The sequence below is a fragment of the Hemitrygon akajei genome, unplaced genomic scaffold, assembly GCF_048418815.1.
Source record: "Hemitrygon akajei unplaced genomic scaffold, sHemAka1.3 Scf000061, whole genome shotgun sequence".
Taxonomy (NCBI): domain Eukaryota; kingdom Metazoa; phylum Chordata; class Chondrichthyes; order Myliobatiformes; family Dasyatidae; genus Hemitrygon; species Hemitrygon akajei.
In genome coordinates this window covers 1,185,036-1,204,041 of record NW_027331947.1, presented here as the reverse complement: position 1 = coordinate 1,204,041, position 19,006 = coordinate 1,185,036, and the positions used below count along the sequence as shown (strand labels likewise).

The window sequence follows — 19,006 nt, the reverse complement described above, 5'->3', positions numbered from 1 at the left end:
CGCCCCGATTTTATTCAGATTTTCCCCCATTCCATCTCAATCCTGAAGCAGGGTTCAACTGGAATTGATTCTTTCCGATAGATGCTGCCCGGCCTGCTGAGTTCCGCCAGCATTTTGTTTGTGTTGCTCTGAATTTCCAGCATCTGCAGACTTCGTCGTGTTTGTAATTTACCTCTCCGTTGTCCCTCCCGCCTCCGGCCACTGGTGGCGCTGTGCGGACCTCCGGCCTCCGGCGACTATGTGCAGACCTCCGGCCACCGGCGACGATGAGAAGACCTCCGGACACTGGTGGTGCTGCGGAGAACCTCCTGCTAAACGCATGCGGTTTGCTCACTGCAGCTGCTGTTGGCGTTTCTCCGATTCGAGCGGGGGTGAGTCAGAGTTGATCCCGAGATTGTGTGAATCTGGGCCGGTTGCATTGAGCTCTGCGGCTGGAGCAGGGGTGCATCGCCAATTTTTTGCTGCCGGAGCTGTACTAGGGGTGATTGATAAGCTCGTGGCCTAAGTTAGAAGGCCTGAAGTTATACAGCTCTCGGTACTTGCACGTGTCGTTCAACTCGAGGAGTGATTATGCAGAAAGTTTGAAATTAATAACTTTTGTGGTATTTCTGTTTCAGATAATTGAAAATAGCTAGGTTTTGTAAACACGAGGAAATCTGCAGATGCTGGAAAGGTTTTGTAAAATTGACCTTCCACCTTCAGCCACGAAATTATCAATCACCCCTTGTATGTCACACCCAATTTTTGTACCTGCTCATTTCTCTTCCTTGCCCCATTCACGTAACATATATGTAATGAGCAGGTACACAAATATATATATGTGTGTGTATACAAATATATGAGAATATGCCTTTTTATAATGTCTAGCAAGATGAAAGAAATATATATGTATTCCAGAGCTCCACAGAAATATAGTGATAGTTAAGTCATAAGTTAAGATTATAGCCAATCACAACATTTCAGTATATAACTGGTACAATAAAACATATAATACTTAATTTAATAATATGACAAAGTAGCGCACGGTTGCATTCACTAATTATCACAAAATATAATTATCAAGCAAGTTAACGTTGTTTGCTTAGAAGCCATAGGGTTGTTTGTGAGATAAATTTAGTTTTGTATTAGCAAATAATCCACAGATCACCACAATCACAGCTCCTGGATTTCACCAAAAACAATCAGATATCCTATCCTAATGTTATTAGTGGTATTTTCCCCACCAGCCACCAACCCCTCTCCCCAACCCCCACTTCTGTAAGTTTCCATCTATTTAATATGCGGCCGCTGTTAAATTCCCCTCTTGTTTATTTTGACTGTTTTTTACGGAGGTGCTGGAGTGGCGTTCCGGTGAGCTCCGGCAGCACTGCACCCCTGTTAGATCCAAGTAAAATGGACCCGGGGATCAAGCTGCCCAGGTTTATGAGGTGTTGAGTGAGTATTTCTGGTTTGGGATCAGATGTTTGTTTCTGGAGTTCCTTTGGAAGCAATGACTGCCAGTCTGAGGAGGGAATGAGTTCCCATTCCATCCCTCACAGGGAGAGGCTGTGATTAAATGGGGCTGTTCTGTGTTTGAACCAGTAGAAATAAACCTGGGGGGGGGGTGTTCAGTGTTCGGACTGTGTTTGGAAATTCCTCCTCACTGTCACCTGTCTGTCAGACAGTGGAAATCAAACAGAAACTCAAGTGGCTGGAGATCTGCACTCAAAATGAGAAATTCTGAATCCATTCTGATAAAAGATTGTGAACCTGAATCCTTAACTTTGTTGCTGTTCCCACAGCAGTTCCTTACCTGTTGAGCGATTCTGGTGATTCCGGTTTCTTTTTATTCCATTCACTCTGGAGTGGTTTAAATTTCCTGATTGTCTGTTATACTTGGGAATGTGTTCAGTGCAGTTGTTGCTAACAAGGTTCACATGAATAATCTCAGGGATGATCGGCTTTATGTATGAGGAGCATTTGATGGTTATGGGGCTGTGCTCAATGGAGTTCAGAGGGACGGTGGGGGTGGTGGAGGGATTAGTAACAAGGTTCATGTGAATAATCTCAGGAATGATCGGCTTTATGTATGAGGAGCATTTGATGGTTATGGGGCTGTGCTCACTGGAGTTCAGACGGGGGTGAAAGGGGACGGGGTGGTTAAGTAAACCTACCGAATGCTGAAAAGCCTGGATACAGTGGATGTTTCCATTAGACGGGGAGTCTGTGATCTGACAGCACGGTCTCAGAATAAAGATGCTTCCCTTCAAAACTGAGATGAGAAAAATTTCTTCAGCCAAAAGATGTCTGATCTGTGGAATTTGTTGCCGCAGAGGTTGGTTGAAGCTGCCAATTGGGTATATTTATGACAGAGATTAATATATTCATGACTGCTAAGTAGCTTCAGGGTTACAGGAGGAAGGCAGGAATATGGTGTTGGAATAAATCTCAGCCATGGTTGAGTGGTGGAGCAGACTCGATGGATAGAATCACTTAATTCTGTTCCTGCATCTTATATCTGACCATGACTGAACGATGACTCCTTCTGATCCCATATCAGGTTTTGTGACGTGTCAGGGACAATTACAGATTTGTTCACTGAGATCATTATATTTGTCTTCAATGTTTAGATTTCAATGAGCAGAAATATTTTGTTCTCCTTTGCATTGTTAACGTGCTTCATTGTCTTTCTGATTAAAGTTAGACCTGCGGTGAGAGATTTATTGGAAGAAAAACCCCAACTGGAAGCAAACCATGACTGAAGACGAGGGAACAGCAACAAGTGAACCAGCCCGAGGACTGAGAGCATGAACTGGAGGGAAACCCTTCTGACTCAGAGTTTCCAGTGATTCACTCAGGAGAAAGTTTGGTGAGTCTCACTTACTCAGACACTGGTCCTTTACACATTACATATCTATACAAAGTAAGGTAGGAAATAGTTGAGGTGAGAATGAATGTGCCCAGAAGTATCAGTTATCTCTGTCAGACCCAGTTACAATCACTCCAGGTCTGGTAATGTACAGTCAGTGTCCCAGCTCTTTAAAGTCTCTCACATTCCCTCAGTGTTTGCTCATTTCAGGAACTTTCATCTTCTGAAGTAGGTTTTGGTCGGTTCTGAGTGTGGAGAGGGAAAGAGGGGTGTCTATATTTACTATCTTGCAAAAAGAAGTAATTGTTTGAAATTACCTGCTGCAAGCTCACTACCCATATCCTGTACATTCTCAACCAGATTATTGACATCGATGACAAGTAGCAATGGGTGTTACCCTGGGGAGCTCCAGGAGGCACAGGCCGTGACTCCAGTAAACTGCCTCTCGTCATCACCATTGGCTTCCTACCATCGAGCTGTTCCCAGACTCTGGGCTCTGTGACAAACACAATGTTAGCAGCAAGATTAGACAGTGATTAATGTAAAGAGAGATGTGTTGCTTCCTGAAAGCTGTCTGATGCAATGGACCAGATCCTCCTTTGCTTACAACTTAATCTGCCATAGGACCCATCCTCCCGGGTCACACTGTGTCCGATAACCCACATCCCCAACGTCCTTCCACTCCACCAGTAGCCCCACAACTTCCCCACCAATTACCCCACACTCGTACACGTAAACAGATCCACGTTACTGTTGTGCTGACTGTCTAACACTGCCTCCCATATTACCCCCCACCTTAAATACCTCCATATACCTGTCTAGTAGTCTCTTAAATTTCACTAGTGTATCTGCCTCCACCACTGACTCAGGCAGTGCATTCCACACACCAACAACTCTCTGAGTAAAAAACCTTCCTCTAATATCCCCCTTGAGCTTCCCTCCCCTTACATAAAAGCCACAACCTCTTGTACTGAGCAGTGGTGCCCTGGGGAAGAGGCGCTGGCTGTCCAGTCTATCTATTCCTCTTAATATCTTGTATACCTCTATCATGTCTCCTGCCAATTTCCTTCTCTCCAGGGAGTAAAGCCCTAGCTCCCTTAATTTCTGATCATAATGCATACTCTCTAAACCAGGCAGCATCCTGGTAAATCTCCTCTGTACCCTTTCCAATGCTTCCACATCCTTCCTATAGTGAGGCGACCAGAACTGGACACAGTACTCCAAGTGTGGCCTAACCAGAGCTTTATAGAGCTGCATCATTACCCCATGACTCTTAAACTCTATCCCTCGACTTATGAAAGCTAACACCCCATAAGCTTTCTTAACTACCCTATCTCTGTGAGGCAACTTTCAGGGATCTGTGGGCATGTACTCCCAGATCCCTCTGATCCTCCACACTCCCAAGTACCCGGCCATTTACTTTGTACTCTGCCTTGGAGTTTGTCCTTACAAAGTGTACCACCTCACACTTCTCTGGGTTGAACTCCATCTGCCAGTTCTCAGCCCACTTCTGCATCCTATCAATATCTCTCTGCAATCTTCGACAATCCTCTACACTATCCACAACACCACCAACCTTTGTGTCATCTGCAAACTTGCCAACCCACCCTTCTACCCCCACATCCAGGTTGTTAATAAAAATCACAAAAAGTAGAGGTTCCAGATTAGATCCTTGTGGGACACCACTAGTCACAACCCCCTAATCCAAATGTACTCCCTCCACCTTGACCCTCTGTTTTCTGCAGGCAAGCCAATTCTGAATCAGTTAATGTGATCAACTAATTTCCGAGTATGGGCTGCACATTTAATAACAGCCAAAACTCGAGGTAGCTGTAGACCGGTGAGTCAGTTGTCTACAATGGTGGCATTACTAATGGGGTGGCCAGAGGAAGTCAGGAATCCCCAAAGCCCCGTAGTCATGTACAATTCCAAATGCATAAGCTTCAAAAGAGGCCTGTTCAATTACTTCACTGTCCGTCACTATCACATCGTTTCCCTGCTGGATCCACAAAAGAGCTTCCATCCTCGGAAAATGTTGCCTCAGGTATGGGGACCACCAGTCCTGTCTGTCGCCAAAGGAAATCCGGAACGTCGGCCAGTAATGCTATGCCCTCTCTTCCTTTAACCTCTCCAATCACCGTGACTGGGAACTTCTCTCCCTCAGTGACGCACCCCGTAGGGTCATAGCACAGAGTCACGTAGGGCTCGGCCGCTCGCAGAAGTGGTTCAAACGCAGTGGAGTCCAGATTAAGTGCCCACCACTGGGGATTCGGAAACTGGGGAAGCTGTCGGTTGTTCACTAGTCCCAGGGTGATACCCTTGTCCATACATAAAATCTCGACTTCCAGCAGACAGAGCAAGTCTGTCTCTGATAGATTACACCCCCGTCTGTTGGTGACTGTAAATGAAACCTCACACTGGTTCCCCTGGAATTCCACCTGCAGTGGCTGGGTTCGTGAATACGTACGTTCCCTGCCTTCGAACCCAGACAGAGTGATGGTAGCATCTGATAGCTGGAATCCCTTTTCCGATACTATTTCCTGATCGAGAGTGGTTGTGGTTGCCCTCATATCAATCATAAACGGAATTGGAATTCCAGCAACTTGCAATATTACACTGGGCTCTTCCTGAGGGGTGGTACTCACGGTAGGAAGCATCCTTGCTTGTCAATTTCTAAATGGGTTGTTGTCCCCACCTGTCCCTTGGTAGGTTTTTGTTCCCATTTCTGATTCCCAGATATAGCCCGCTCGCATCCTTCTTCCTGCTGAACATATTCACCTTAAATATTATTTCCCTTCGGGGTTGATCAGGAATCAAAAATCAGGTTCCAATAATATGTCAAAGTTCGATTTCGGTCATTGTCAAGCAAATCCATATTACTTATTTTAATCATGTTGGTTAACTTAGTTGGTAAGCATTGGAGCAGTAGGGCATTGAACTGGGGGGACAGATTCCCATCATTAAAGGCTTGGTCTCCTGCGAAGGTGCCGTAGCAGGCCACAAATCGCTCTCAATAGTCTGGTCCCGATTCCCCAGGCTTAGGTTTGCATTCAAGTACTTCAGTGATGTTTACAGGTTGCTGGAGAGCCCTTTCCAAGGCTTGAATAATCTGGTCTGTCTGTTCATTCTCATTATGTTTTCCCGCCTGTAACTGCTGATAGGTTTGGTATCTCAATTCTGCCTTCCATTTCCGCTCCTCATCAGCTGAGAGAATCATGCAGCAGAGACTGAATAAATCTTGCGGAGTCACATTAAACATTTGTGTAGTACTGTGGACATACTGAGTAAACTGTGCTGGTTTTTCTTTTCTATCTGGGGCCTGATTCATAATCATTATCATTTCTTGAGGCTTCCAGGGTGCATACACAGGAATCACTGAGGGCTGTCCCTCCTCCTGCTCGTGGATTGGGCAGCATTTGGGTGGGCAGTTGTCTTTGTGGAGTCACTAACTCTGGGGATTTATTGGATTCTTCCCTCCCTGTCTCGGAATAATCCTCGGTATTCCCTTTCTGGATCTCAGGATGTAGTGACATCCCTTCCCTGTGCCGCTGTTTTACCTGAGTGGCCACCGTATCTGGGTACTGGGAGGATTGGGTTCAGGAGCACTGGGTGCACTCGGCCCCTGGTAAGGTGGGGGATTGTTACGGGGGGTGCCCACTCCTCATCACGGTCACTGTCCTCAAACAGGGTCGGTATGACAGACATGGGTTCGGGATCCCTTGTTTCCCTATCAGTTCGAACTTTAGACTGACGTTCCTGCCCTTCTCTCCTATCTGGGCCAACCTTGGTTTGCTTACGTTGTTTTTCCTGCTCTCGTTTTTGGCGCACATCCACCCATTCACGCTCCGCTTTTAGTGTCTCCCAACCTTTGGCGTTCCTTCTGCAGTACAGACCTCTATCCCTTTGTCACATGTATTATTCCTCAAACTTGCTGATAATATACTGTTCAACTTTACATCTTCATTCCATTCCCTTTTCAACAAATTCCTCTTCTTTCCACAGTTCTTTTTCCATATCAAATTTACTGCTTGTTCTCATGAGGTAATATCCCAGGTTCCCACCCTCCCCAGTGGCCACATTTTGTTCCCCAATTTCCTATTCAGCGCTGCAGTGAACATTCACAAATCTTTTTCCTTGTTGAAAAACTCTCACACATTGTGCAGGGCTGCTCCTGGCCCAGTCGTATCAATCGATTGCAATTAACCCATGTTCTCTAAGTAATTTACCTGGCACAAAGCCTCCTGCTCAATTGACAATCAGATAAATTGACCCGGCTGGCATCTCCTGCCCATTTGATAAATTTACCGGGCATGTCTGCCTCCTGCCCACTTAGTAAAATTTTACCTACCTTAAACGAGTCTCCCAACAGATTCTTTCCAGATCCACTCAAGGTATGCGATCAGCCTTGGGAGAGGGACCGCTCCTCCAAAGGAACTAACGGAGAGCGACAAAAGGTAAAATAACTATTGGGCATGGAGTCGGTCTCCGCAGTCCCCAGAGTGGTCCAGCGGCTTACTCAGCCCGTCTGAACATAACATAACATAAGAACATAAGAGATAGGAGCAGGAGTAGGCCAATCGGCCCCTCAAGCCTGCTCCGCCATTCAACAAGATCATGGCTGATCCAATCTTAAGTCTAGTTTTCACCAAATCCCACAAGGCAACAGTGCCAACCAGCAGGGCACAATGCCGCCCATTTTATTTTATTATTCATCCTGCTTGGCAATCCCTGTATTGGGATCGTGTTTGTGACTCTAAATGTTAAAGTTGAATAAAACTCGGGAGACCAGCTTCTTATCGTCACCACAGTTTATCGCACATTTTCCTGCAGGAGTTTGAGACCCTATTGTTAAAAGGAAGGCACATAAGCACTGCCACCATCTGACAAGTGGACTGACTTAGTCAGGTTACAGCCATATATTTATACATAGTAAACCACATTCATTACGATTGCAAAATGTTCTTTGAACTGGTACACCCAGCAAGTCTGTTGGTTCCAAACTTAATTAGATAAGAGAGTTTGCTAAATGAAGGTTTTAATTACAGATGTATATACTGTCCAGTCCTTATCAGTTATTCCCTTTGCAAGTCCCTGACTTAATTACAGACAGATGTTTACTCCTATCCTTATCAGTAAGTGTCAGGGTCCGGTCCGGTCCGTAATTCGCGTTCCGGGTCTCGAATCCGGTCCGAGAGCTCCGGACTCTGGGTCCTGCAGTAGTCCCTCCCGTCATCTGTCAACTAGTTAGGACCTTTCTGGCTCAAGGAGGCACACCTGTAACTCATTGAGCTGCAGGTGCTTATAAGGGGTCTTGGGTCTGGGACCAGGCGGGTGGTCGTTTTGTTCTGTTTCCTGTTCTCTGCTGGTTCTGAACTCTTCTCTGCATTCTGTTATCCTGCCCGGGCTCAGATCTACTCCTCATCATGCTTTTCTGCCCCGTACCTGTACTGCCAGGTTGGTCCGTTCCCCCACCTTTCTTCCCATGCGCTGGTCCCGCTTCTCCGCTCGTTTGTTTTGTTTGCGTGGTCGCGCTGTCTGCCGGCCGTTCCCAATTTTCCTGCCATCATGGCTGTTGTGTTGCTCACCGTGGACCTATGCCCGGACCTGCCCGACGGAGACAAGGTAGTTCTGCCCGTTACTATCCCTTGCCTCGGTCGGGCAGGCCCGGCAGGTGTTTTGCCCCATCCTCCTCTTTTGCCCGAACCCTGGGATTGTGCCCCACTCCTGCCTAGGGGTCTGCATCGTGCCCAGGCCTCTGGTGTTTCTGCCTGGGAGGCGACCCTACCCGGGACATATGCGGCCCGCCCAGGGAGGGCTCTCCACCAGCCTATCTAGCCACCTAGACCTGCCTGAACCCCGGGGACGTGCCTGCCTGCCTGAATCCCTGGGAGTCAGAGGGGGTGATAGATGTGACATGAAGAGAGGCGAGTTACACCCAAGGTGCAGGACGTAGGAAACTGGGTGACAGTCAGGCAGTTGAATGAGGTTAAAAGGCCATCGAAGAGTACTGTTGCAGACATTCCACACAACAGCAGGTGGACCACTTTAGAAACTGTTGGGGGGATTACCTGGCAGTGGAAAGTCAAATAAGTGATAGGGGATTCATTAGTTACGGGAATGGAACAAGAAGGGGACTAATATCCTAGTATTAAGGTTTGCTGGAGCTAGTGTGGTGGGAGGGTGATGTGCTTAAAATAAGTTGTAGGGGGAATGGGAGCCAGAGTGACAGAACAGACAGTGGAGAGGGTGCATTGAGTCGAATTGAATTGACTTTATTACATACATCCTTCATACACATGTGGAGTAAAAATCTTTATGTTACTCTCCGTCTAAATGTGCAATGTGTAATTTATAGTAATTTATAATATATTGTTTATACATAGAACAGTCAATATAAAATCGAAATTCAATGGTATCAGCATGAATTAATCATTCTGATGCCCTGGTAGAAAATGACGTCCCAAAGCCTATTAGTCCTTTTGCTGTGGTACCGTTTCCTGGATGGTGGCAGTAGGAACAGTTTGTGGTTGTGGTGAATTGGGTCCCCAATATCCTTTGGGCACTCGTTACACACCTGTCTCTGTAAATCTCCTGAATAGTGGGAAGTTCACATCTACAGATGCACTGGGCTGTCCGCACCACTCTCTGCAGGGTCTTGCGATTGAGGGAAGTACAGTTCCCATACCAGGCAGTGCTGCACCCAGTCAGCATGCTCTCTATTGTCTCTCTGTAGAAAGTTCTTAGGATTTCGGGCCCATACCAAGCAACTTCAACCATCTGAGGTGAAAGAGGTGCTGCTGTGCTTTTTTTGCAACACAGCCAGTACATACAGAGCATTTGAATGCCTTGGTGATGTTTATGCTGAGGATCTTAAAGCTGTTCACCCTCTCAACCCCAGATCCATTGATGTCAATAGGGTTCGCCTGTCTCCATTCCTCTTGCAGTACACAATCAGCTCCTTTGTTTTTGTGACAATGAGGGAGAGTTTGTTTTCTTGACACAAGTCAGATGTTGATCAGACCTCAGATATCGATCACTCAGCTCCCAAATTGCTCCCAAAAACTCCAGCCATTGCTACTCTGTTGTCGCTCCTACCTTTTCCCTTTCAAACAAGTTTGGCCAGCTTCTCTGTCACAGAAACATGGAGGAGTTCAGTACGGAAACAGGCTATTTGGCCCATCAATGCTAAAAAAAACATTTACGGTATCTTATGCAACTACCTGTACCGGGACCATCACCCTCCATACCCCTACCATCCAGGCTCCCATCCAAACTTTTTTTCAAATGGTGAAACTGAGCTCACGTGCACCCCTTGTGCTGACATCTCATTCCACACTCTCACGACCATTTCAGTGAAGAGCTTTTCCACATGTTCCCGTTAAATTTTCACCTTCCCTGCTTACCCATGCCCTCTAGTTGTCATCCCACACAACCTCAGTGGAAAAAGCTGCTTGCCTTTACGCTATCTGTACCCTCATAATTCTGTATACTTCCAACAAATCCTCAAAGCAATGTTTAATGACCTTGTCTATGTTTAGAGCATTTTTTAGGTGTATAAGATGATGAGGAGCATTGATCGTGTGGATAGCCACAGGTTTTATTCCCAGGACTGAAATGGCTAACATGACGGGGCATAGTTTTAAGGTGCTTGGAAATAGATACCGAGCGGATATCAGGGGTAAGTTTTTACACAGAGAGTGGTGGGTGCATGGAACGGATTGCAGGCTACTTGTGTGAGAGTGTTTCAGTTACTGTGGGGCCAGGCACCCATGCAGCTCAGTGGGAACAGGGAATAATACCAATGGAGAGAGTCAAACTGAGCCAAGTCACAGATTGGAAATGGCAGAAATGCCCCATTCTTATAGAGACAGGAGGAGCATCAGAGAGTTCAATGCTCATTCCAGATACCAGCACTGTGCCCAGTTAGAAGATGATTTCTCTCTCCAACTTGGGATGAACTTCACTGTAACTGTGTGATTCCAGATCACACCTTGACAACTCAAGTGATCTCTTCTGAAATGCTGTTCTACACCCATTGATGGATTTTGTAAATCTTTTTACAGGTTAAAAATGACAAGGAATTTGTCTACAGGAATCTCAAACAGAACACACCAGCTTTGCTGTCTCTATCAAGATATTTAATAATTGGAGCAAGGGACTCACTCGATCATCCTTCCTGCTGAGACTGTGGGATTCGCTTGGTCATTTTGACTAAAGATACATCAGCAGGTTCATACTAGGACAATGCCATTCACCTGTTCTGTGCGTGAGAAGGGATTTAGTCAGTCTTCCCACCTGTGGACACACCAGTCAGTTCACATTGGGCAGAAGTTGCTCGTCTGCTGAATTTGTGGGGAAAGATTCACTCGGTCATCTGACCTAATGGCTCACCAGCGAGTTCACATCGGGGAACGGCTGTTCACCTGCTCGGACTGTGGGAAAGGATTCACTCGGTCATCTTATCTGAAGGTACACCAGCGAGTGCACACTGGGGAGTGGCCGTTCACCTGCTCGGACTGTGGGAAAGGATTCACTCGGTCATCTTATCTGAAGGTACATCAGCGAGTTCACACTGGAGAGAGGCCATTCACCTGCTCAGACTGTGGAAAGGGATTCACTCGATCATCCAAGCTGACGATACATCAGCGAGTTCACACTGGGGAGAAGCCATTCACCTGCTCAGAATGTGGGAAGGGATTCACTCAGTCATCTGACCTACTGGTACACAAGTCATTTCACACAAGAGACAGGCCATTCACCTGCTCAGACTGTGGGAAGGGATTCACATGCTCATCTAAACTGAAGGTACATTGGCGAGTTCACACTGGAGAGAGGCCGTTCACCTGTTCAGAATGCGGGAAGGGTTTCACTCAATCATCCAGCCTAATGGCACACCAGTCAATTCACACTAGGGAGTGGCCGTTCACCTGCTCAGACTGTGGGAAGGGATTCACTTGGTCATCTCAACTACGGGGACACCAGCGAGTTCACACTGGGTAGAGTCTGATACCTGCTCAGACTTTGGGAAGAGATTCTCTCAGCCAAATCAACCAAATGTGCATCACTGACTTTACACTGGGGAGAGGCTGTTCACCTACTGTGAATTTGGGAAGTGATTCACTCAGTCATCTAACCTTATGTATCTCTCACTTAATTTCGGAGTTGATAGCCCCTCAGCCCGGCCAAACTTAAGAAATCTCGTTTGGGTGGATGCTGTGTGATGTGTCCCGTTACAAATCAGTACCCCGAAATAACAAACAGTACACAATATGTGATTAAACGATTGAGCTTTATAATTCTTACTTTGACTATATAGTAGGTAAAGATAACAAAAAAAGAAAAGAAAAAGGGCCCACTCTCTCCATTCACGTCTTCTCATCTCTCCCCAGCAAAAGACCATGAGAATCTCTCTTCCAGACTCACAAGAAAGAAGGTTTCTCTCATCGGATAGCCCTGCACTCCAAAACCCTGTTTTCTCTGGTCTTAACCTAAACATTGCTGCTACAGAGAAACCATTGCCTCAGCAGTGAAACATTACAGAGAGATCATACATCAGCAGTGAAACCTTACAGCATGTTACACTTGTGACACACTGCCATGGTCACACTGAGGAGGAAGTTTCAATAAGCTGCATGCTGGATATTTGTCCATCACCGTTGCTGAATGCAATTTCGAGAGTGACTGTCAGAGCTGATCTTTGCAATCATTACTGCTGCTCACCACACCCGGTTCTGCACCCTGGTCACTGGGCATGGGAGGAGTTTCTTCTGCTGCACATTCACCTTTAGTGGGACTGGAATTTAATATTCTGGATCTGAGACAAATAAATCAGTTTATTTTAAACTCTGTCTTTGGTACTTAAGTGAATTTGTTACACACCTAGTGTACAGTAGAGAGTCAACCCTGGCCAGCTGGACCCTGCCAGTGATTCTGTTCCATTAGATTATGAGGACACTCAGTCCTCGTTTATTGTCATTTAGAAATGCATGCATGCATTATGAAATGATACTATGTTCCTCCAGAGTGATATCACACAAAAAACAGGACAAACCAAAGACTCACATTGACAAAAAAAACACATAACTATAGCATATAGTTACAGCAGTGCAAAGCAATACCATAATTTGATAAAAGTAAACCATGGGCACGGTTTAAAAAAAACGTCTCATGTCCTGATCGACTCCAATAGTCCTGATATCAGGCAGCAAAAGGGAGAAACTCTCCCTGCCATAAACTCCCAGGCACTGACAAACTGATGCCTTCGAAGCACCGGACCACAGCAGACTCTGAGTCTGTCCGAAAACTTCGAGCCTGCGATACAGTCTCCTGAGCGCCATCCTCTGCCTAGCGCCTTCGACCTCGTCCCGGCCGCCAAAACAAGCAAAGCCGAGGTCTCGGAGGCCTTCTCCTCCGGAGATTCCAGACCGCACAGTAGCAGCGGCATCGAAGCGGGCATTTCAGTAGTTTCTCTAGATGTTCCTCCATGCTCTCACATCTGTCTCCATCAAATCAGGATACTTATTATACAATAATATTATACTTAATATACAGATACAAAGCTGTACTTAACAAGTAACAGATATCATTTTCCAGAGAGGCCGTGTGTGCTGCGTTGTGACGCCATCTTCTCCTCCTCCTCCATGACAGTTCTTTTAAATCCTCCCCTGTACGGCCAAAGTCGGCATGGTTGTTCCTCAGGAGAAATCTTCCCAGACAATTCTGTTGGAATCCTTTGGTGAAATAAGAAAGGCGGTGGGTGTTGTTTGTTTGGATTTCCAGATGGTCTTGAACCAGGTGCTGCAGCTGAAGCTGCTTAACAAGACCACAGCTCATGGTATTTGATGTCTCTGTGCCTGTTTCCGCTGGAGTTTAGAATTATGGGGGTGGCGGTGGGGTCCCGAATACTGAAAAGCGGAGTTATGGAGAGGATGTTTCCCATAATGCGGAGCCCAGGACCAGGGGTACACCCTCAAGACTACAGGGAAATCAATTCAGAAGAGAGATGAGGAGGAAGACTTATGATATTATGTTTATTCAACACGGCCGTGTCTGATCTATGCTTCTGTTCCCATCCCCGTCTATCTCCACGTCAAATGTACCCACCCACCGCCTACACTCAGACAGATAGATAGATAGACACTTTGCTGATCCTACAGGAATTTACTTGGAAGATTTAGAAATTTAGAAATTTCTATATATCTCCATTTAAAATGAGTGGCCCTTTTCGATCCCTGTCCGTTTCTCTCTCACTGATCAACAGAGATATCAAAGAGCCCATCACATTCCCTTGAGTATCTCCCCCGTCTCAATCCCTGGTTTCTATCCCAGTTCAACTCCCCGTCTCTCTTCCATCCCCATTCCCTCCAATCTCTCTCCTCCGTCATTCTCTCCCACGCCTCATTCTGCCCCCTCACTTGCTCCCCGTTTATTTCTCACCCACGTCCATCCCATTTTCCACCATCCCTCACTGGTTGTCGCCCCCGTCTCTACCCTCTGTTTCTTGCCTCCGCCACTTCCCTCCCATCTCTCCTCAGTCTGTCTCGCTAACACTCCAACAGCCTCTTGTTGCTCTCTCTAACTCAGTTTGTCTCTCTCAATACCACCACAGCCTGTTCTCTCTCTGTCTTTCTCCCACTTCCCTTCTCTCCTTCTCCCTCTTCTTCTATGTCTCTGTCTCTTTCTCTTCCTACTTTGCTTCATCCAACTCCAAATGCCAGCAAGTTGAGATGTCACCAAGGATACTTACCTTGTCGATGTCACTGTCGCACATTGAAAGGGACGGGGCGCTCTTAAAGAAACAGTCACAGTACGACCGCAGGCTCGTAACAGCCGCAACACAACTTCCCGACTTTTGAACTCAATGCTTCAACTAATAAAGACAACCATGCCATTTGCATTCTTATCCACCCAATCAATCTGTGCAGTCTCTTTCAGGGAGCGATGAACTTGGAGTCTAAGATCTCTCTGATCATTAACACTGTTCAGGGTTTTGCATTTAACAGTGTACTGTCTCATACATTCGACCTACCGAGCTGCCAAGATGATCATCACTAATCAAATCTCACTGAGATTTCTCAGGTCCTGTTGAATTTATTGCCAAGTGCACAAGTACGGGAAGGTACAGGTACAGAGAAACACTGACTTGTGGCAGCATCACAGGCAAGTACATTCAGATAACACACGGAACACAAATTATACGATTCTCTGTCAGTAACAATGTTATGAGTGCTGAACAAACCAGTTGGAAATGTGGTTCAGAGCTAACCCCCCCCCCCCCTCCCTCCCCCCGGGAACTATGCTGCTAATGAGAGAAAGAGAGAGAGGGAGATGAAGAACAGAGGTAGAGACATCTGCTACAGATAAGAGAGAGAAAAACGATTGAGTTATTGTATTTTGGCTCTTCAAGGATTATTTACCTTTCGCTACAAGGACGTTTCTTTGTTCGTTAACATTCCTGAGGAGACAGCAGAAGTGGCCTAGTTTGATGGACATAGACATATTGAGTTGATGGATGGCTGATACCCCGTCAGTGGGGTTAAAAGACGGGTCTGTGGAGACACCCTCAGACACACCAGTGGACACTGAAAGAGTGTTGTGCACCCACAGGAAGGTGGGGGCTTAGAGGACCGAATCAGGAGATCGGTCACAAAGCTCACAGTGTGACGGCAGGGCCGGTGGGGGCTTGTGTGTGTGTCCACTTATGCCAGAGTGATGAGTCCACCACAGAAGAATGGTCTAGCCGAGAACGGAGGGGTCATAACCGAATGTCAACAACGGTACAACGGAATAAGAAGACAACAGAAGGTTTGCCTGCTGCAGCTGCTCAATCTCTTGCTCGCTCTCTCTCTCTCTCTCTCTCTCTCTCTCTCTCTCTCTCTCTCTCTCTCTCTCTCCAACAATTACAACACAACAACTACCTCAGCACGAACTGAACTGAACTTTATATTCTTCTATGACAATTCATTTACCCCTAGACATTGATGGAGCTTGTTTCTTATTATTGATTATTATTCCTACACTTCTATGTTTATAATTGCTAACCAGTTTTATATGTATATCAGCATTTTTGATATTGTATTGCTTAGTTTACTAATAAACACTTTTAGTTATAGTACCACCAGACTCCAACGTATCATTCCATTTCTGCTGGTCTGTTAACCCAGTTACGGAGTACGTAACACAATCTATAGATATTTTTTATGTCATTAACAATATATAAAATACTTTGTGTCATGATCAATATTAAAATGTGCATTTTGTCTCAATAACAGACTTGGAAATGTTGAATTTGGTCCCTGTCTCCATTCCTCCTGTAATCCACAACCAGCTCCATTGTTTTTGTCACAATGAGGGAGAGGTTGTTTTCTTGACACCACTGTGTCGGGAGATGACTTCTTCTCTGTAGACTGCCTCGTTATTATTTGGGATTCGGCCGATCAATGTAGTGTGGTCAGCAAATTTAATTAGCAGTTTGGAACCCGCCACGGCAGCCCCACAGTGCACTATGTACTAATTGCAAAGTTACGAAATTGCATGTGAATAGCTTCCCCTCCCCCAACTCCACTCTTTTTGCCTCACCAGCAGACTGGGGCATCTCACATCTCGCTGCCTCCGCCAGGACATTAAACTGTGAACAACTGTGGTCAGGGACTGATCTCTGGGGTACTCCAAACGCTACCTCCTTCCAGTCTGAAAACGACCCACTCATCCAGACACACACTACCGGCAGTTTATCGATCTCCAACGAAAAAGCCTAATGACCGACTCCTGAGGGTCAATACCATTGCTGACTCTGAGTTTACCACCATCAAATGCCAGGAGGGACATAATAATCAGAAACTCTCTAGTCACAGCCGTGTAAATAAAATGTGATCTCAGTGGGTGTGTGGCGCATGCTCAGAATGCGAAGGAGACAGTCAAACTGAGCCAAGTCACAGACTGATGAAGGGGAGGAATGATCCATTTTGATACACAGAGGGAAGCAAAGAGTTTGATATTGTGCCTGATACCGGAACTGTGGCCAGTTAAAAGACTATGTACACTAGACAGGCCACTCGGCCCATCTTGTCCCTGCCCATGTTTCTGTTCCATATCAGTATATGAAAATATATCCCTACCGTTCCCCCTTGATCTCCCTGAGATGACAGGTTGCAACTAGTCACCACTCTATGGGATAGGAGATTTGTTATGTACCCCGTAACTGGGAGTTTAAACAGCAGAGAAAGAAGAATCTATGGGATAGGAGATTTCCCTTGAATTTCACAGAATCATAGAAATCTACAACACATTACAGACGCTTTGGTCCACAGTGTTCTGCCAATCATGTAACTTATTCTAGAAACTGCTTAGAATTACCCTGCCGCATCGCCCTCTATTTTCCTAAGCTCCATGTACCTATCTAAGAGTCTCTTAAAAGACCCTATTGTATCCAGCTCTATCACTTGCTGTCAGTGCATCCCACACACACCCCACTCTTTGCTTAAAAAACTTAGCTCTGACATCTCCTCTGTACCTACTTCCAAGCAGCTTAAACCTATTCCCCCTCGTGTTAGCCGTTTCAGCCCTGGGAAAAAGCCTCTGGCTATCCACACGACCAATGCCTCTCATCATCTTATACACCTGCATGAATTCCCTGCATGATTTTCTCCGGGCTGAATAAGACGATGAGCTCACTGTGGTTGTGACGTTCTTCAGGGCTCCGGACGAAGATGGTTAAACTCCTTCTTCCCCGCTCTTTTCAACGTTTTGGATCATTTTCACCAATTTTAAAGGACTGTGCCTCAGACAGCTGGGCTGTTGCAATTGTTACGTACCAGCAGCAATAGATCACTAATGGAGTCTGGTTTCGATGTTAAAACCATTATCTTGGCATTAGACATTTTGAAGATCTCTTCATTGATAATCGCTTCGCTTCTTTTCAGCAGCTCTCCGTTAAGTTCAACCTGCCTAGCACTCACTTTTTCAGATATCTCCAAATCCGACACTTTACTGCTCCTTTAATTCCTAACTTTCCTGAAATGCCTGCGAAGAATGCTATGGACCTATTTCTTTCCATTAATCCACTAGGTAAAGGTTTAATTTCAATTATCCGAGATAAACTAGCAGCCTTACGACGGGCCCCTGTGGATAAAATTAAAATGGCCTGGGAGCAGGACTTTAAATATCTCCTTATCCGAGGAGAGCCGGGACTCAGTTCTCCCTTTGTGCTCGCCATTGCCTCTTACAGTTTAAGATTGTTCATAGAGCCCATATGTCTAAATCTAAACTATCTCGATTCTACCCTGGCATTAGTCCGCTCTGTGATAAATGCAAGAGGGGCGTGGCCTCTCTCATCCATATGTACTGGGTTCTTTCCTAGTTTGGAGAAATTCTGGAAAGATGTCTTCACTACCATTATCGGGTATTCTGAATCAGCACCTAGAACCTAACCCCTTAATTGCTCTGTTCGGTTTTTGGGGCGAGACAGATTTATGTCTGGGTCTGACCAAATGCCGAATACTATCCATTGCCTCTCTCCTGGCGAGACGCTTGATCCTCCTAGATGGAGAGATGTTGCCCCGCCCACTCATCGCGCAATGGCTTAACGGACATTATGGCCTGCTTGGACCTCGAAAAAATTCATTATTCAGTTCTTAATTCGGATCTAAAGTTCCATAAGGTCTGGGAACCTTTTATCGAGTACTTCCATAACCTTCCTCTTGACTAGGGTTTTTTTTTTCTTTTTTTTCCCTTCTTTTCGGTCCCTTGCTTTCAGCTCCCTTTTTTTTTCTGGTAGTAGGCATTATTATCCTCTGTTGCTAAGTGTATTCACAGTCTGGGAGTTTGACTGTCCGGACTTATACTCTTTATACTGTGGTGGTGGTTGGTCTGGTGTTGTTGTTCTTTTTTTTCTTGTGTTGTGGGGCTTGGGGAGGACACTAAGCTCACTTGTCTTTAATTTAGGTGCTTTTTTGATAAATTCTCTTCCTTTGTAGCATATTGTTATTGTATGCTTAATCTTGCACTGTATTAATGCTCCTCATTGGGATTTGGGGTTTTTAATATTGTAAAATGTTTTGAAAAACTAATTAAAAAAATTTTTTAAACCCACTATCTTCATTAGTATTGTGACGGGGTCCTGAATGACCCCCTATGAACTGTGTTTTTGGGGAGGGAGGG

General features: G+C 45.7%; 1 protein-coding gene across 1 annotated transcript in view; it reads left to right on the top strand.

Annotated features, from left to right (window-relative positions):
• Positions 1–266: 266 nt before the first annotated feature.
• Positions 267–19,006, top strand: part of LOC140721753 (uncharacterized) — a 38,373-nt gene continuing 19,633 nt past the window's right edge. The window contains exon 1 of the mRNA XM_073036551.1: positions 267–371. Coding sequence (XP_072892652.1) covers positions 267–371 — 105 coding nt within the window. The remainder of the gene's footprint in view (positions 372–19,006) is intronic.